General features: G+C 33.2%; 1 protein-coding gene across 1 annotated transcript; it reads left to right on the top strand.

The window, feature by feature from the left end:
- Positions 1-1,921: 1,921 nt before the first annotated feature.
- Positions 1,922-19,845, top strand: LOC132719394 (dolichyldiphosphatase 1-like; the record flags this gene model as incomplete). Its single annotated transcript, XM_060703154.1, is given in 8 exon segments — positions 1,922-2,380; positions 7,933-8,033; positions 10,763-10,847; positions 13,704-13,800; positions 16,533-16,625; positions 17,820-17,948; positions 18,853-18,942; positions 19,603-19,845. Coding segments are annotated over 8 exon segments (738 nt in total). The 3' UTR covers positions 19,643-19,845.
- Between the last annotated feature and the right edge of the window lie 1,110 nt (positions 19,846-20,955).

Raw genomic sequence — 20,955 nt, 5'->3', positions numbered from 1 at the left:
TCCCTTCAAAGAAATCCAAACATAACACATTAATCATATGTATGCATGTTGTATTTTTTTTTTTTTTTGAAAGTGAATATAAGTAAGTGCTTATTTAAGACTTGAGTTATTAACCATGAACTTGCGATTCATTAGTATCTAAGTATCTTTACAATAATGAACCAGCAAATTTTAACCCCAACCAAATCCTGGGCAGTTCTGGTAAAGTATTTAAAACAGTAGGGTAAATGAGCTAAGTCTTACATGGCTTGGTCAATCCAGTTAAGCTTTAATTAATACTATTAATAAATTAAATAATAAATGTATTGGGGCATTTTGCATGGATTTTACCACGTGACTGTCCCCAATTACCAGTTAGGTACAGGTGAAGTTTAGGGTTACTATTAACTGGTTTTTAAGTGCATGGATATGATGTGTAGTGGTTTTTACTTCTTTATTCTGCAGATCCATCAATCTTATAAATTATAATATTCTTAGTTCTACCGAGTGCTGCTTAATTAACTTGGTGTGAACAGTTCGACACACTACAGAAATGTTATTTTCTACTATCAAACAGTTGAAAAAAGACATTGCCCATCCAAAATTATCTTGTTTATCTTTGACAGGTCTAATAGTAATATGTACTAAGTGATGGTAACTAGACTTTGATCTAGCATATATATATTTATATATATTCAAGGGTGGCCATGATTCCATGTAAAGTATTTTATTAAAATGCTAGTTTGAAACTGTTCAACATTTGTTGAGACTTTCTAAACAAGAGCCGGTTGAACCTAGTGATGTTCCCCGAATAGGTTTTGGACACAGGAAGGTTAAAATACCTCTTGTAGTGTCAGAGTTATGTCATAGACAAAGTTAAAGTGAAAAAACAACGACACATCGTCTCAATATGGTGATCATTTCTGTGAAATAGTTGTAAAATCAAACTAATTCAAATAACCAAGTTATGGGCTGGAAACGATTCTGCTGCAAGGTCATGCTGTGACCTTGACCTTCAAGGTAGCCATCCAAATGCTGCGCACGACATGTCGTCTCAATATGGTGATCATTTCTGTGAAATAGTTGTAAAATCCAACTTCAAATAACGAAGTTATAAGCCGGACACGATTTTGCTGCAAGGTCATGCTGTGACTTTGACCTTCAACAGAGGATAGTGACATTCATCAACGGAGAATAGGGACATTCATCAATGGAGGATAGGAACATTCACCAACGGAGGATAGGGACATTCATCAATGGAGGATAGGAACAATCATCAACGGAGGATATTTATTTATTTATTTTATTTATTTTATTTTAGCAACAACATAGGAACATTCGTTGATCAACAGAGGATAGTGACATTCATCAAAGGAGGATAGTAACATTCATCATCACAGGATACCATATATATATATCAATTGTGAGTGTATGAAACATTGGATTGGATTTATTAAACGGGGAAGTCAAAGTCCGAGCCCGCAAAGCGGGCCCGGACTTTGGCTTGCCCGGCTATAGACTACACATGTATATTTAAAAGAAAATCAAATAAAAAAACAATTAAAAAATATATAGAATTCTATAACTATCAATGAAATTTTCAGTGTCAGTTCTATTTAGGCGCCGCCATTTACAATGTAAGTCAATGATAAAAGGCAATGTATTCCGATAACGGAAATATAATACCGAATGACACCTTTAAAACGGAAAAATGAAAGGATTTTTTACCAACTTCCCCATTCATAGACTTTGCCTAATCTTCATATTATAATTTTATGTGATTGTGATATTGTGCTTTTTAACAGATTGGTGATCGGCCATGTCATCAGTTGAAATTGGCTGTGTTTTCAGCCTAAAGATTAAAATATCCCCATCTTGTTATTTAGCATTCATAAAATTCATAGCAAAAAAATGTAAATGTCTTACATTAATTAAGCTCTTACCGGCCTGTTTCCCAAATGGTATGTATTTCCTAGCATAATTTTGCAATCCAATTCTTTCAATTGGTCAGGCAGAATGCCTTTGAGCGTACCCTGTGTCCCAACAGGCATGAAAACTGGTGTATCTACGACACTGTGAGGCAATGTCATCTCTGCAACACGAGCTTTTGTAGTAGAACATTCTGCAATTATTTTAAATGTCAAAGCATGAGCTCTCTTCGTCGCCATCTTTGGTATCCCCGATTAATTGGGAATTCCCTTATTTTTAACCAATCAAACACCTTCTTACTTAAGAAATTACCAATGAAGACTTCTGTTTCAAATAATTCTGTGCGCATGCGTGTATATCATTTCCAAGATGGAGGACATAGACGGGAAGTCCACATATGCCCAAACAAATTCACCATGTATTGAGTCGAAATACACGTCAATATCTCTTACAAACGCACAATATACTAAAGGTAAGTTCTTTTGTATTATAACAAGATATTTAAATATCCACTTTTGCAATTACCAAATGTGCAAATTCTCACAAATACTTCTGATAAATTGCATTCGTACCTAAACTTTTCGTACTGTACTGGTCGGGGACCATCAACCGGACACTTTTTGAACATTTTTCGATACAGATTTCATAATTTTTAATCTAGAGACCAAAAAAATTGACACAGTTCAGCTAGGTTCTTCTCCTAACTAAAAAACTAGTTTGTTTATTTCTGAATGTATTGACTCTTATATCTGAGGCTCGACAAGGAGGGTATCAAAATTACCTAAATTGTCAACACTACAGTACCATGTGTCCGGACAGATATGTACATGATGTGATTTAATTCAGATAAAAGCTTGGGTGCTTTGATTTTTGACTTTTAACATGATATCACATAGTCCTAATTATAAGACCTATACGTAACCTATTTCATATTTATCATTCATTAATCTGATATTTTACATTTTTCATTTTCCATGTTACGTTAGGTCTTAACAGATCTTTGCAAAATCGTGTAGCAAAAAAATTGACATTAGATTTAGATCTAATGAATTTAAAAATTGACGTTAGATTTAGATCTAATGAATTTAAACAATTAAAACAGCGTGTATTCACATAAATTTTGACCTATTTATGAACAAAACTAAAAAATAAATACCTTTTAACAAAATAATTGAACTGTCACATCCGAAAAGTCATGATTAAATCCTCTCATTTAATTAAATTCCTTGTACAGCCAATATACAAATGGCCGCCATACAGTGCGCGAAATCTGATTGGCTAATTCAAATGCAAGCGTTTAAATGAGTCCAGAAGTTTCTAACGGAATATTTTTTCAACGAAATAATTGCCCATGCACCGTCAGTGTGTTCGAATATATTTTTCCGTTCAAAAAATTGGAATCAATCTGTAAAACGCTTTACTTAACCAGTATGGCCGATGAGCGAAATAGACTGATATGTATATTTTATTTTTAATTGATAAGTACATTGTTTGAAAGTTTTTGTAAATGATAGACCATGCATTTGAAAAAACAGAAGATAAGCTTTTGAATAAAGCTTGAAAGGCAAGTCAACAGACATTTTTTTAAATTTTCAAAATGCTACGCGTTTTTGAGCAATAACTATTAGACGTCAGGCTTGACCAACATAAAACTATAACAAGCCTGTAACGTCTAATCTATTGGACTAGATATCACAGAAACTTGAAATTCTAACAAATAACCAATATTAATGATAATATCCAAATATACCCCTTTATACTATAAATAAACACAAGGAATGAAACGCCTTTTCCCCACCCCAACATAATTTACGCCGAACAAATCAACAAAACAACGGATCAAAATATTCTATCTGGCCATTTCGATAAACAATACATAAATGCATCAAATACCACCGATAACTTTTTAAAATCGCGTAGCTGTGTAGGAATAATTCAACATTTTCTGATTATTTCCCGCGATCTGAGTTTGTCGCCAACTCCATTCCTTGACGTCACTGGATTTTGATTCAAGGAGAATAATATTTATTAAAATTATTTTTAATAAGTTCCAAAAAATAACAGGTATGTATAAAACTTTTATACAAATTATTCTATGTAAATAGATTTAAACATCTTCATGTAAAACCTTTTTAACAAATAACTTTTATAAATACACTTGAAAGGGAAACCCCAAACAAGAACGGTAAATCTTTGACATAGTACTTTCGTTTTAAAAAAAAAATTGAGTACTCTAATTGATATGGCCCAGCAAATAAATTCAGCCATGTCGTAAGAGAGAAATTATTCATTTGTTCTAGTTTGACAGTATTTTACTTGCAAACTTGTTATTTTTGGAACTTGTTGAAAATAATTTTACTAAATAGTATTCTCCTCGAATCAACATCCAGTGACGTCACGAATGGAGTCGGCGACAAACTCAGATCGTGGGAAATAATCAGAAAATGTTGAATTATTCCTACATAGCTACGCAATTAAAAAAAGTTATCGGTGGTATTTGATGCATTTATGTATTGTTTATCGAAATGGCCAGATAGAATATTTTGATCCGTTGTTTTGTTGATTTGTTCGGCGTAAATTATGTTGGGGTGGGGAAAAGGCATTTCATTCCTTGTGTTTATTAGCTCGACTATTCGAAGAATATGAGAGCTATTGTAGTCGCGTCGGCGTCGGCGTCAGCGTCCGCGTCGGCGTCTGCGTTGGTTAAAGTTTTTTGTAAAGTCAAATATCTCAATTATTACTTGAGATATTCAATTGAAACTTACAATACTTATTTATAGTAACAAGGTACATCAGATTGACAAGTTGGATAACTCTGCCTACAATATTGACAGAATAATGCCCCTTTTTAACTTAGAAATTTTGGTTAAAGTTTTTTTGTAAAGTCAAATATCTCAATTATTGCTTGAGATATTCAATTGAAACTTACAATACTTATTTATAGTAACAATGTGCATCAGATTGACAAGTTGGATAACTCTGCCTACCATATTGACAGAATTATGCCCCTTTGGAACTTAGAAATTTTGGTTAAAGTTTTTTGTAAAGTCAAATATCTCAATTATTGCTTGAGATAATCAATTGAAATTTAAAATACTTATTTATAGTAACAATGTACATCAGTTTGCAAAATTGCATAACTCTGTCTGCAATATTTGCAGAATTATTTACCCCTTTGAAACTTAGAAATTTTGGTTAAAGGTTAACGGTCTTCAAAGATATTTACTTGAAACTTTACACATGCACTTAGGGTCATAATTGGAGGGTCATAATTGTATGTCACTGACCAAGTTCCATAACTCTATCTTGCATTAAGGCTGATTTATATCCCCTTTTCTACTTAGTCTCTTGGTTAATTTTTACATGCAAGTTTTACATATCTCAATAACTATTAAAGATATTTATTTAAAACTTCACATATGCATTTAGGGTCATAATTGTAGGTCACTGACAAAGATCCATAATTCTATCTTGCATTTAGGCTGATTTTTCTCCCCTTTTTCAACTTAGAAATTCATGGTAAAGTTTTGCTTGTAAGCTGTTATCTCAATAACTACTGAAGGGTTTGTGCCTTTTTTTGGACAATTTTATGCATTCATAATAATAAAGTAGTGATTTACTTGATAAAACATCTTAATAACAAGCCTTTGTACCTTTTCTGTCAAATTTATGTATTCATAGGTAATTAGTATTATTATACTCAATAAAAAACCCTTGTGACATTACCTTCCGAATAGTCAAGCCAATTCTGTATAATTAGACTCTCTCTAAGGCCTATAACATGAATTTATAAAAAAAAATTAGCCCTTTTGTGAACTTAAAAAATTTAACAATATCAAGTCTCTTTTACTATCAAGCACTTAGAATAGTCGAGCATGCTGTCCTACAGACAGCTCTTGTTTATAGTATATAGGGGGTATATTTGGATATTATCATTAATATTGATTATTTGATAGAATTTCAAGTTCCTGTGATGATATACAATATTTCAGCAACAAATGCTGAGGTTTTGGATATTCTATTGTTTACTCTGTAAATAATTATATCTGGTATATGAGGTCAGGCATTGCTTTCTTGGCCCCTAAATTTCAACGTCAACATTCTTGAAAAAGACATTAAAATATTACCATTTACGGAGGTTGAAATAAATTTATTTCCTTAATTTTAGAAGAAACATGCATTTATTGTTGATAATTTATTAAAAATGACTGACCACCACTGAACAAAGAAAATTCTAAATTAGAGCATTTTTGGTGCCGTCCGGGTTTGGTGGTTGTCCGGTTTTGGTGGTCCCCAACCAGTAGTATATATTTTGTTCCAGTTTTCCCTTTAATGTCAAATTCCACTTTTCCTTTCTGCCAAAAATGTTGTGATTGATAAATAAAGCATGTAGTAAAGTACAACAATTAAATTAATTTGCTTGATGGGGACATATTAAATGACGTAGGAGCACTTACAATATGCCCACAGTTAAATAAGTGCTTTATCAGGTCTAGCATTTCATGATATTTATGGACTGTCCATAAATTTGTAGATAGTCTAGAGATTTAAAGATTTTTCAATTCATAAATTTATAGATGTTCGGTGTGAAATTTGCTGTTTTGGTTTTAAATCTGCAGCTTAAGACAAGTTGTTTTATTGATTATTTATATAAATTTACAAAGGTAATTAGGTGAGTTTCATCTTTGTATGATGATTTTGAAATTTTTGTTAAAAGTGAAAACTGAAAGTCATCAAATTGTTCTGAATCTTACCATACTGTTTTTAATCATATAATATGTAACCTTATTCATTTTAACCTGCCATTTTGAATTTTAATGCAACTATTTCTATTTTCTTACTTAATGTCTGTAAATTTACAGATTAAGAATCTGTAAAATTATATGGATTGTCCATAAATTTACAGATTGTCCGTAAATATCATGAAATCCTAGACCTGTTAATAATCCTTACCCTCATACCCCTTACCGTTAAGACAACATGAAACTTCATTGGTGGATAGATCTCACTCAGGAGATGTGCAGTGCACAAGAATGATAACTCTATCCTTCATAATTTTTGAGTTATTGCCTTCTGTTATTTTTCATACTTAATTTTTCACCTGAGTGGAGCATAACTCATAATGTCAACATGAAACTTCATAGGTGGATAGATCTTTTGAGGAGGAATGCTCTGTGCAAGAATGATAACTCTACCCTTTATAATTTTTGATTTATTGTCCTAAAAAGTTGTTATTTTTCATACTTTTTGTCTGGAGCTTATATCAAAAAGTGTTAGGGATATCAACTTGAAACTTCATAGGTGGATAGATCTCATTGAGGAGGAGTGAAGCACAAAAGAATGATAACCTGTCCTGCATTATAATTTAAATTTCAGTTATTGCCCTTTGTTATTTTCAGCCATCAGTGTTCACATAGGTTTCAAATCTGTAATCACTTTGAACAGCCATCAGCCAAAAGTAGGGCTGTCATTGAATATCGCGATATTGAATTGTCATCAATATTCATCATTCGATACAATATCGATACACATTTTCAAATATCGATAAAAGCTAAAATTTATTTATTACTGTTAGTGAATATATACCTCTCAAATTTGCTTAGTAAGAGAAGTCACTTTTTTCCAGTTTTCTAGGCTACATGTAACTTGAACTTTAAACTCTGTTTTCAAATGTCAGTGACAAAAATAACAGAAAAAAGAAACTTTCTGTTAGTTTGTAGTATTTGTAGTCTAATACAAGCATGCATAACACCATGATCCAAATTTATGACACACTTTTAAATGTTTTTCATTGTATCTACTGTTAAAGTCGATATGTCGATGTATCGTCGATATTTGTCTCTCGATACATCGAAACAAAATTGTCCATCAATGACAGCCCTAACCAAAAGACCTCTTAAAATTGAACTATTCCGCTCTACTACATATACATTCTTCCAATGAGCAAACACATGCAGCAAGGGATGGCCATGTTATCATGGCTCTTGTATTAATTCTTAAAATATATTTTCTTTATGTTTTCAGGTGATTTTGTTGGATATGTGTTCGCTTGGTTCAGCTTAGTACCTATCGCTCTGATTGTGTCATTCCTTACCTTGATAGTGTTTAGGAGAGATCTTCACACAGTTAGTAGTTTATTTACTCTGTTAGCTTTTAACCTAATGAATTTTATTAATAGTAATGTACTGTAGAATGCCTTAAATGTGCATGCCTCCAGATGATTAGCTAGAATATGTCAACAAAATTAACCTTAAGAAAAATGTACTATGTTAAAAAAAAAAGAGTAAAAATTTTATATTTACAAATTAAGAAATAATACACATCTATTGAATGATGTTTTTTTGCAATTACATGTAATGACTGTTTTTTCTGAAATTCTACTGCCGGGCAAGCATTGTTGGATTCTTAATGTGAGAAAGCTATCCAGCTAGCTCACAGAATGTTGGTGGGTCTTTCCAGGTGCCTGTTTGTGCCTGATATAATGCTATATGACCTATACTGTGCTTGTGTGACCTAAAACCCAACCAAATCCTGTTGTGTAATAATTTATAATGCTAGTTCAGTGATTTTTTTTCTGTATATAACTACTACCTAAAAAAGGTACTGTTCCCAATGGAAAAAAGACATTAAAATTCCCAATTCCCAAATTTTAATGTGAAAATTCCCAAAATGACTTTTCAAGGCCATGAGGTTTCTCTTAAATCAATTAAAGTGACAATATGCTCATATTTTCATAGTCAAGTTGAGCTGAATTGACTTTTCAATTCAAAAGATTGACTGTTAAAATGGTGTTTGACCAACAGTTTATTTTGGAAAATATTTAGGATAAAATTTCAAATATGCCTGAAACAAAACAAGACTGCCCCACTCTTTATAAATTAAACGTTCTAGGTAAGTTCTAATTGATATTTACAGAAATTCCGTTTCGATCCGGGTTTTTTTTATTGTTTATATGAAGTAAATTATAAAATTAAAAGAAATTATGGCAATATAAAAACTTATTTTGACTTTCACCTGTTCATTTACTGTATATCCTTGAATGGGCATAATGTCACTTTAAAATCAAACATGTTTATATAAATCACCACTCAATAGTTCTACCTAGATAGTGGAAGCTGTTAGCCGTCTTTATTCATTATGACTAATCTTATCTGTAGCTGAAAAGATGCTTAACCCTTTCCCCCATGAGCATATTGTGAAAAATGGCCGTTTTCTCTGAAAAGCCTCCTGTTACAAGTTCAAACTGCTATGAAACTGTGAAAAATGCTTCAATACTAATCAAACTTGGCACAAATGTTGACTTGACCATTGCCTTTGTAACGATATGCTCAGTCTTAAATTTCCTGTTACCATGGCAACAAGGGGACATCTCAAAATTGCCAAAAATCACTATTTTGCCTCGATTTTTTCCATCATTTTTTTTTTAAAGTGCTGCAACTTCTCAAGGGATTGAGATAGAGTCAAAGGCTTTTCAGCGTTGGTTACACGTTACATTATGATCGACCTGGGGTCATTACTAGCCTCTCACAAGTCCAAAATTTTCTTGGCGATGAGGGGGACTCCGCCCCCCTTCAAACCCCCCCCTAACAGAAGGGGACACATCCCCCTTCTGCCAACCCCCTTGTGTATCTTTTGGATGGGGGCGACGCCGAAAAAGTGCTCCATTTTTTTAGCAACATTTCTCAAACGAAAACATGTGTTTGGGGCCCAAATAGGACATTTTTTCACTATTTGAGGCCTAAAAAAAGGGGGGGGTCGAAAGTGCGTTGTTTCGCGTATATATGAGGTAAAGGGTTAATAAAAATTCCCAATTTGAGTCAAAATAATGTATTTTCCCAATCAATCTGGTTCTGGCACCAATCCAAAAGTAGAGAGAAAAAAACGCTGTAGTATGATGCTCTGTTCCAAATTTTGGAGTAGACTTGTTACAGTGCATTTTGAAGTTTAACATCATTATGATATTTAGCTTTGTAAAATAAACTTCATTGTTTAAAATTTAATTGATGAGACCAATACCAATTCTTAATTGAATTTGTATTAACAATGCCTTGGTTTTAACTGTAGGATACATATATATATATTATATATACAGTGTATTTATTATTCAAAAATGATATTTGAAAAGTATAGACTGTAATGATTTTTGACAGGTTATAATTGTCCCTATATACATGTATTTTGCAAATATCTATTTACATGGCCATATAAACTGCCAACAATCTTTATAAGAAATTTTTCATACAGCAAACTTCCTTTATAATTATATTATATTATTTATACAAAATAAAATTACTACATGAATTTACAACAGCCATGTACATGTATGTACCGGTAGTTTATATAAACATCCTGGTTATTCAATGAAAAGTGGCGTTTTCAAACTTACTGTATTATAAAACACATTATAATTGTATATAATGAATTAAAAATGTAAAATATCTGATATACTGTATTAACTGTATGCTAATTGCAAAGTATTTGTATCATTGAGGCATTAAAGCTACATGCCTCCAGATGAGTCAAAATATTTCAATAAAATCAAACTTGAGAAAAATGAACTAAGATGTAAGGAATAGAAAATGTTTCAAGATTCATGTAATATTATACGTATTATGTGCGATTAATGACTGATTTTTCAGTATTTACAACTATATTTCTACTGTGTTACTAAATGCAGTAAAGGTTATAAATGCATATTTTGATCACTTTTTGGTAATTTACGTGGTTTGTAAGTGCCTTTGATAATGTGTGAATGGCTTCACAATATTACCCATTCAAATACATTTTCAAAATTTTCATGAAATCTGGAGACGTGTTGCTTTAAGCTTTACACTATTGAATTTTATTATTACAGATCTCGTATTTCTGTGGTATACTGCTGAATGAAGCTTGTAACTGGATTCTGAAACATACAATTAGAGAACACAGGCCCCCCAGAGGTTTGTCTTTAATCCATTACTTAGACCATTAGTATAATGAAACAAAAAATATTAATTAATCTCTTTGTTGTCCGCGACATTATATTATTATCGTAAGCTGATCTTTTATGATTGGATCAAAATATTTCCACTTTTCCCTAATATTGAAATAACTTACTTTAGTTTTAGCTTCATGGTATTATATCATTGACATGCATCAATGACTCACCATTTGGTATTGGCATCAGTGTTGATTTACTTAAACTCTCTGGTTAAGTTTTCATCGATGGTCTTAAAAAAAAAATTTCTTTTATGAATAATAACTATAATACTTGTAATGATATTATATTGTAACTCAATTTGTGGATGCCTCTTCTTGATGATTTCTACCTTACACAATGTGTTTTTAGATCAAAAAGTCAAAGGTTAAGGTCACTGACTGGGACCTGTAATGGGTAAAGATCCGTTTTCTCAGAAACTGTCAAAGCTATTCATGTCAAATTTGGTGTACCTGTACATTTGTCAAAATGTGATACCATATCACAGGCGCAGATAACCCTAAAATTAAACATGCAGAATTTTTTTTTTTTTAATGCCTCCGTGGTCGAGGGGTTAAAGTCGATGACTTCTAATCCAGTTACCCCTCTGGCGTGGGTTTGATCCCTGGGAGATGCTTTAATAGTTTAGCGGGGAGGAAGGTAGTCTAGTACTGGTGTAACTCTCCAGGAACGATGGTTAGGAAACTACCCGCCTATATGACTAAAATACTGTTGGAAAAAGGCGTAAAATGAAACAAACAAAACAAACATGTGCCTTTTTGACAAACTGGTATATTTTTTGTTAAGGTTAATTCCTGAAAAAATATCAAAGATATGTATACTCTAAGTCTTTAAAGGGACTCAACTAAGTTTTTTTTTTTTACATAACAGGGTTGGAAATATTTTTTCACAAAAAATGAAAATCATTGTAATGCTCAAGTCAGGCTATTGTAAAGTATTACACAAATAATCAGTACTAAATTAAATTCTGATCGTATTTCTTAATTATCCATTGCAGAATTTTCGATTTTAAGCACTTCACTGGATTAATGTAAGAAGTTCTAATTTTCAGAGGAGCTCCTTTCAACTTGGAATGCTTGTTCACTATCTAATTGAAATGAGCCACGCCATGACAAAACCAACATTATGGGTTTGCGACCAGAATGGATCCAGACCAGCTTGTGCATCCGCGCAGTTTGATCAGGATCCATGCTGTTCGCCTACCAACCCTATAACAAGTAGAGAAACTGAGAGCGAACAGCGTGGATACTGATCAGACTGCGCGGATGCGAGACTGGTCTGGATCCATGCTGGTCGCAAACCCATTATGTTGGTTTTGTCATGACGTGGCTCAAATGCATATATTAAGGGCAGATAAACTGAAAATCAATCTTGCTTCATCATTTTTCCTCATTTTCTCAAGACCAATAACATGTACTCACTTCAAATTTAAAACACTTGTTAAATATCAAGGGCATGTCATTCTGCAAAACAGTTCTGCAGAATTGTGCCCCTTTTTACTACTTTGCTTTTATCATTCTGTCTGGCCCTATTGACTGAAAGTTGCATCAAGTGCTTGAGGCATAAGAATTACAGCCAACTTATATCCACACATAGTTTGTAAGATGCTACTAAATAGGTGTAATTAACTGAAGTCTATGCATTTCTTAGCTCCAGCATGTGCCCCTGGTGTTGCTTTTAAGTTTGTTACACCCGAGGTTAGTGAAAATAAGACTTTATACAGCTATTTTTGGGCAAAGACTCTTGGCATTAATCGGGAAAAACTATAAGGCTATTTGGGAAATTGATAATTTTCAAGAACTTGAAAAACTACCTTTACACATGGTTATTGAGATTTTAGCATGTGATTGATAATATAACCTGTCAAGACAAAACTTTTAAATTTGTCTTAGAATATGAGGCAGTCCAGTTTTTTTTTTTGGCAACTGTTAGGAATGCAGTTTTTAAAATTGGGAAAAAGATGAGATAATTTTGGATTTGGAATGTGGTCTTATTGATTAGCAACAAAATTTCTTGATAAAGTACTTGATGGGTACTGTGAAATTTTGAATGTCATTCATATAGTGAATGATAAATCAGGTATAAAAAATGGGATTTGTTCCTTTATTTTAGAGGGTTATAGTATACCACTGGCCTTGCCCAATAAGTGGAGAAGGGTTGTTAAAGCGATTGAATTCTTAAACTCATAAACAATTTAAATGTTTGTGTAGGGAATACACTTTTGTTTTCAATAAATTAATGTTGGAAATTCTGTTAAGGTGTCAATATACTATGGCTTGTTCACTTTATATTATTGAAGCAGTAATCAACTTGTTTATTAGCTCACCAGCGCCGAAGGCTCAGGGTGAGCTATTAGTATCAAAGGGGGATGCTCCGGCGTCCATCGTCCGTCGTCATGCGTCAACAATCATCTTCTTCTCTGAAACTACTAAGCAGATTTACTTCAAATTTGGTCTGTAGCATCCTTGTGACAGTCACACTTGAATTTGCTCATGTCATTCCAATTGGCCCCTTTTATATTATATTGTAATAGACATGTTTACTGTATTTTATTACAGATGTCATGACAGACTTGTTCACAGTATTTTATTACAGATGTCATGACAGACTTGTTCACAGTATTTTATTACAGATATAGACTTGTTCACAGTATTTTATTACAGATACAGATTTGTTCACAGTATTTTATAACAGATATAGACTTGTTCACAGTACTTTATTACAGATATAGACTTGTTCACAGTATTTTATTACCGATATAGACTTGTTCACAGTATTTTTTTACATATATATACTTGTTCACAATATATAATTACAGAAATAACAGTGCTGTTCACAGAATATGGAATGCCATCTAGTCATGCACAGTTCATGTTTTTCTTTGCAACTTATATGATATTATTCTTATTTATACGGTAAGTTAGGCAACTTATTTAATGTTATTCATTTTTACATGGTAAATTAAGTAACTTTTTAGCTCACCTGTCACAAAGTGACAGGGTGAGCTTTTGTGATCGCTTTTCGTCCGGCGTCCGTCCATCCATCGTCCGTCCGTCCGTAAACTTTTGCTTTAAATGACATCTCCTCATAAACCACTGAGCCAATTTCATCCAAACTTCACAGGAATGTTCCTTTGGTGGTCACCTTTAAAAATTGTTCAAAGAATTTAATTCCATGCAGAACTCTGGTTGCCATGGCAACCAAAAGAAAAAACTTTAAATATCTTCTTTTAAAAAACCATAAGAGCTAGAGCTTAGATATTTGGCATGAAACATCTTCTAGTGAGTGTCTACCAAGTTTGTTCAAATAAAAGCCCTGGGGTCAAAATTGGCCCCGCCCCTGGGGGTCATTGATTTTCCCTATATGCATATAGTAAAAACTTAAAAAATCTTCTTTTAAAGAACCATAAGAGCTAGAGCTTAGATATTTGGCATGAAACATCTTCTTGTGAATGTCTACCAAGTTTGTTCAAATAAAAGCCCTGGGGTCAAAATTGGCCCCGACCCAGGGGGTCATTGATTTTCCCTATATGCATATAGTAAAAACTTAAAAAATCTTCTTTTAAAGAACCCAAAGAGCTAGAGCTAAGATATTAAGCATGAAACATCTTCTAGTGAGTGTCTACCAAGTTTGTTCAAATTAAAGCTCAGGGGTCAAAATTGGCCCCGCCCCGGGGGTCATTGATTTTCCCTATATGCATATAGTAAAAACTTAAAAAATCTTCTTTTAAAGAACCATAAGAGCTAGAGCTTAGATATTTGGCATGAAACATCTTCTAGTGAATGTCTACCAAGTTTGTTCAAATAAAAGCCCTGGGGTAAAAATTGGCCCCGCCCCAGGGGGTCATTGATTTTCCCTATATGCATATGGTAAAAACTTAAAAAATCTTCTTTTAAAGAACCATAAGAGCTAGAGCTTAGATATTTGGCATGAAACATCTTCTAGTGAATGTCTACCAAGTTTGTTCAAATAAAAGCCCTGGGGTCAAAAATTGACCCTGCCCCAGGGGGTCATTAGATTTTCCCTATATGCATATAGTAAAAACTTAAAAAAATCTTCTTTTAAAGAACCCAAAGAGCTAGAGCTAAGATATTTAGCATGAAACATCTTCTAATGAGTGTCTACCAAGTTTGTTCAAATAAAAGCTCTGGGGTCAAAAATTGGCCCCGCCCCAGGGGGTCATTGATTTCCCTATATGCATATAGTAAAAAACTTAAAAAATCGTCTTTTAAAGAACTCAAAGAGCTAGAGCTAAGATATTTAGCATGAAACATGTTCTAATGGGTGTCTACCAAGTATGTTCAAATAAAAGCCCTGGGGTCAAAACTGGCCCCACCCGGGGGGGGGGTGTCATTGATTTTCCTTATATGTGTATAGCAAAAACTTAAAAATCTTCTTTGGAAAAACCCAAATAGCTAGAGTTTAGATATTAAGCATGAAACATCTTTAAGTAAATATCTACAAAGTTTGTTAAAATAAAAGTCTGGGGGTCAAAACTGTCCCTGCCCCAGGGGTGACATTGTGTATAGTAAAAACTTTAAAAATCTTCTTTTAAAAAAGCCAATGAGCTAGAACTTAGATGTTTAGCATGAAACATCTTCTTATGGGTGTCTACCAAGTCTGTTCTAATAAACAAATAAAAGCCCTTCGGTAAAAATTGGCCCGGGGGTGGGGGCCTATATACAGGTGAGCGACCTCAGGGCCATCATGGCCCTCTTGTTTGATATAATTCATGTTTATATAAATTTGGCAACTTATTTGATATTATTAATATTTATACAGTAAGTTAGGCAACTTTTTTTTATTTATATGGTAAGTTAGGCAACTTATTTAATATTATTCTTATTTATATGGTAAGTTAGGCAACTTATAATGAAAGTTATATGATATTTTTCATATTCATAAGGTAAATAAGGCAACTTATATTTATGAGGTTACTCACATTTAAACATTTCAAGTAAAATTATTGGATATTATTGTTGATCATATAAAAATAAGCAATGCTACATTATAGTTTGATATTTTATCACACACCTGTGCCGATTTTGCGACTCCGTAAATATGGTATTGCAGGGCCATGCATATATTTTGACGTGACTTCATTAGCTTTATACAAACATAGTGTAAAGACGCGCTAAATGTTAGCGTTATACTATAGGTGCGTCAATGAAAAATGACTCTTATTTCACTTTAAACGGTCTTTATTTTGGGTATGTGATAAATAGAATATTAAATTCGTATAAGTTAATTACTGAATTTATTGCACTCGTTGAATAAAATAATATTATGCTCGCCAGAGGCTTGCATAATATAATTTTATTCAACTTGTGCAATAAATTCAGTATTGAACTTACACTCATTCAATATCCTCTATTTCTTAATACAATCACAATAGTTTTATTACAGATGCATTAACTTTTTACCTACTAGTGGCAATTGAACATTCCTATGTGATCAGGTCAATCTGAACAGGCCATTTGATCATGGCCTGCGCTCTTTTCTATTCAGTCTGTATAAATAATGAAATTTTCCTTAAAAAATGATGAATGGTTTTGTCCAGATTAAAGATGGTCAAGTCAGTTTAGGATATATGAAGTGTTGTACTGGTAAATATCATTTTAATATTGAATATTGACATGTATTTCAGGGTGTATAAAAATTATAACCTGATAGATGATCTATGGAAATATGCTGCAGCTTTTGGAAGTCTTACGGTAGCAGGACTGGTAGGCTATGCCAGGTATGATAAAGTTTCCTTCTACCATTTTACCATATTTTAGATAGTTTACAGTAAATCCTCTACAGAGCGCACCCTCTATATACCAATATTTTCTTTACAACAACAGCTGCAATTTTTCTCCAAGTAAGACCTCATAATTTCTTGCATATCAAACGGGATTATCTACCATTTACACCAGTGCTAGAAAAACCTGTTTTACAATCCCTCATGTAATACAAGCTACGTGCTTTAAATGCCACTATTGCCGCGCACTATTTATGAATGAATTGCGTTCTTAGGATGACATCATTTTACTGTTATGAATGCAGTTGTAAGTTTATACACTACTTATTACAGTAACTATAAGAAAAAAGTGTGTGATGAGAATATCAATTTCGTAATTTCTGTTCTGAAAAGAATTGATATTTAATATGCAAGCTGCCGGTACAGATGGGAATATCTAGCTCTTAGGTAACTGATAAGCAGCGCCTTGTTACCACTGTAAACAGTTACCCTTGAGCTAGATATTCCGGTGTGTACCGGCAGTCAGTGTAAGATTCTTATAGGATTTGGCCTCTCTGTAGCCACACCTCTCGGCAATTACTGGAAATCTTTGTCTCCTAGGGGGTTCTGTTGTGCAGAAGTTGTACAGTATGTACATTTATATTTTGTCTTTTAATGCACATTTTGCCTCAGCAATTAAAGGATGCTTCCTTCATTGGGAAGGGCAAATATTTAGATAATTGTATCAGAGCATGGTAGATGCTTATTGCCTGAAGATACAAGCATTGAATGTGCAAATCATTGATCATAAAAGTAACAAAATGTAAACAAAGTAGTATTTTGACTTGAGTGGTCTTCCATACAAAATACTAAAACACTATAAATGTACCAATTGCCAAATAACAACAGAAGATAATATAGGAAATTCAGGAAATATACTGGGAAAAAAAAATGATATTTTTATTATTAAGCACTTTTATTTATGAGTTTTCAACCTCATTCATAATGGCAAAAAGATGTTACCCTTAGCATGCCATTTATTCATAAAAAAGGTTGCAGAATGACGCCATTATAAAGCATGCAGCTTTTTTTTTGGGACGAGTATGAGATTTTCTAGCATTGGCGTAAACTATATTTTAAGAAATCCATACTAACAAGCAAGAGTGTATTGTATTTATAACAGAACTAGTTGTTTCTTTGATGTATTTTCAGGATATACTTAGGGTATCACACAGGAAGTCAGGTGTTATGGGGAAGTGTGATAGGTGTTCTGTTAGGCACCATCTGGTTTACTGCTGTACAAGTTGTGTTAACACCCTTCTTCCCGTATATAGCATCATGGTAAATTAAATCTTGATTTTTAACAAACTTTCACAATGAAATTTTTTCTCATTGAATTTCTTTCTCTGTCTGAATTTTTGATCATGGGATGTTGGTCAATAATAAGTTGAATCATTTGGTCCTGAACTCTGTTGATTCGAATCCTGCATGGCACCTTAGATGCTTGTGTATGAGGATGCAATGTGACTTTCACAAGATTGTACTTGGGTGCTTGCATAAAGTGCTGAAAATAACATAAAGTGCTGAAAATTAACATGAAAAAGTGTCTAATAACTTCCTTCAGCAGGCCTTCATGGCAGGGTGGTTAAGGTCGCAGGCTTGAAATCGCTTGTTCCTCACAGCTGTGGATTCGAATCCCATCAGGGACTTTGTATTCTTTCGTGTAAGGAAATTTTTCAGCTAGCTTATTGAAGGTTGTTGGTTCTACTTAGGGTGACTGCTGGTGCCTAGACTTATGCCCAAAGAGGCACCTGAGGTCTTCCTCCTCCAGTAAAGGTGGCAAGTTGCACTATGACCTTAAAGTGTTGTTACGACTTATTCAACAACAATAACATCAAGAAACAAACTAACTCTCCTACACGTAACAGTAAAGATGGAAAGTTGCCCTATGATGTTTTAACTGTAAGTGTGGCGTAAAATGCACAGTGTGGTGTAAAATGCACACTTAAAAGGATAATTTTATTACTCAGGCCTTATCAGTGGTAAAATGATAATAACTTGTTTTTCCTAAAAATAAACAAAAAACAAGAAACAAAACAAAAAAAAACTGAATTTTTTGATGAAAAGAAATAGAGAAAATTGTCAATGATATTTTTGTATTGTCTACATTATGAAGTATTAAAATCCGTTATGTACAGTAACTTCTAGCATTAATTAATTTATAATTTTTTTGGTCATTTTCCAGTCCTTTAGGTGAGCTTTTAATGGTACGGGATTCCACATTAATACCACATGTATTCTGGTTTGAATATACATCAACACGTTCAGAAGCGAGGTAAGTTGTTGATGCAAATAATATCTAATGTCTTTACCACATTTGCTTGTAACGGTTATTTTAACCAGATTTGTATCGGACCTGTTCCTTTGTACTTCAGCATGTGGGTACATCCCTGACTGAGAGGTAAAGGTTGTTTGACTTCAAACCATTGGCCCGTTACTGATGTGCGTTCGAACCCTGCTGAAGTCTTTGGATTCTTTTTTTAATGTGAGGAAGCTATCAGAACATTAGTGGTTCTACTCCGGTGCCTGTTTGTGCCTGAAAAAATGCACGGAGGGGTACCAGTCCCGAGGTCTTTCTCCACCAGTAAATCTGAAAAGTTGCCATATAACCTTTACAGTGTTTGTGAACAGAGACCAACTGCATAGTTATTACAGATTTTGTTGTTATAAATTTTGCAATATATGGCTTTGTCAGGGAGGTAACTTTGGACAGGTCTGACCTCAAGGGAATTATATCGGCGGCATTTTCACATGTATTATCTCCCTTGTTTTGCATATTTTTGATGAAGAACCTATCGTTTATTTGTGTTTTGTTTATAAACTTATCTTTGGGATTAATGATGATAAATAATTAAAATTTACACCATGTTAGTTCTTAGATACTTCAACATTGTACAAATGATATAAAATATTTTTGATTTCATTCCATTTTCAGAAACAGACAGCGAAAAGTGACGTCACGGAAATCCCAATAGCAGTAGTTTTATTTATCTAGCTCTTTAAATTAATTTATTATATTATTATTAAAAATTTTAAAAAGTCATGTTTTTAAATTTCATGTTTTAAACAAATCATCATTGTCGGCATCATTCTTCTGCTCACTTTTACTTTTTACATGTTGTGTAATTATGAATTATGATTAAAAACTTTTGTGATCAATTTTACTGTGAAATAAAAACGGTTTTCTTTGTTATTTATATTACCTTTACCCCATTTAATAATGATTATCATTTACTTACTGATTGTAACCGCGCCAGTGAACCACTTTCCATCCGTTAATTGTAAACGCGGTTCCTCTACTTCCCTGAAAGAATATTTATCTGTCAGTTGTTACCGCTTCTTCTCCACGGAAGAGTAACGAGAACTTTATTTTCTATTTATTTTCTGTGATTAAACCACCGGAAAATGCTTCTGCGATGATATCTTACGGCTAAATATGCCTCTTCTGGTGAAGAGTATGCCTGTTTACAGTTGTCTGATGTTTTGCTGATAAAGCGACATGAACCGCTTCGTGGTACAATGTTTGCCTGATGTTTACGGTGTTACTGTATTAGATTAGATATTATGAAAGAGCATTTTATTATGTTAAAAAAAACGATTAAGTTTCGTGTAGAATTGTTTAAGGCTTCCCATGAGTTGAGCCGCTACGAAAAGAAACACGTTTTCCCCTGAGGAAGTGAAAGAAGATTTGTTGAACATCGAACTTCCAACCATTGAAATGCTGTACCATTCGGATTTTCTTGAATAAGTGTATTGGAAAAATTTTTACACATATTAAAAAATTGTCCTACATGCAACATCAATTACTCCTGGGGGCTTTCTTAACTTTTTATATCGATATTTTTCGAAAGTAATAGAGCGAAAGGTTCTTTCCTGCAAGGAACTACATTGATCAATTTTTGAAAAATGTCGACTTAAACACTATACTTACAATTAGCCCTTTAAATCGGCCTACGCTTTATCTCAGAAATGCAGTTACCTCGTTTTTCCGTTCACCACAATTATAAAATGGAGCGACAGTTTGCTGGGGTGAAAATTTGCAATTAAAAGTATTTGAAGCTTCCACGCATGACATTCAGAATTGCACTATGTGACTTTTTATTATCCTGGGATTTATGTTTTAGAACACACTCGCCTATCGTGAAGAATCTATATACTTAAAATATTGTTGAATATTCTAAAATGATACCAGTACAGGTACACTCTTGAACCTCGTCACTATTTTGTGAGATACGCATCAGTAGTTAATATGACTATATTTTATTGCTTCAAATGTTAATCAGTCTAG

The sequence above is a fragment of the Ruditapes philippinarum genome, unplaced genomic scaffold, assembly GCF_026571515.1.
Source record: "Ruditapes philippinarum isolate M1 unplaced genomic scaffold, ASM2657151v2 ctg14434_1_1_1_1, whole genome shotgun sequence".
NCBI lineage: Eukaryota > Metazoa > Mollusca > Bivalvia > Venerida > Veneridae > Ruditapes > Ruditapes philippinarum.
This window is presented reverse-complemented; position numbering and strand designations above follow the sequence as displayed.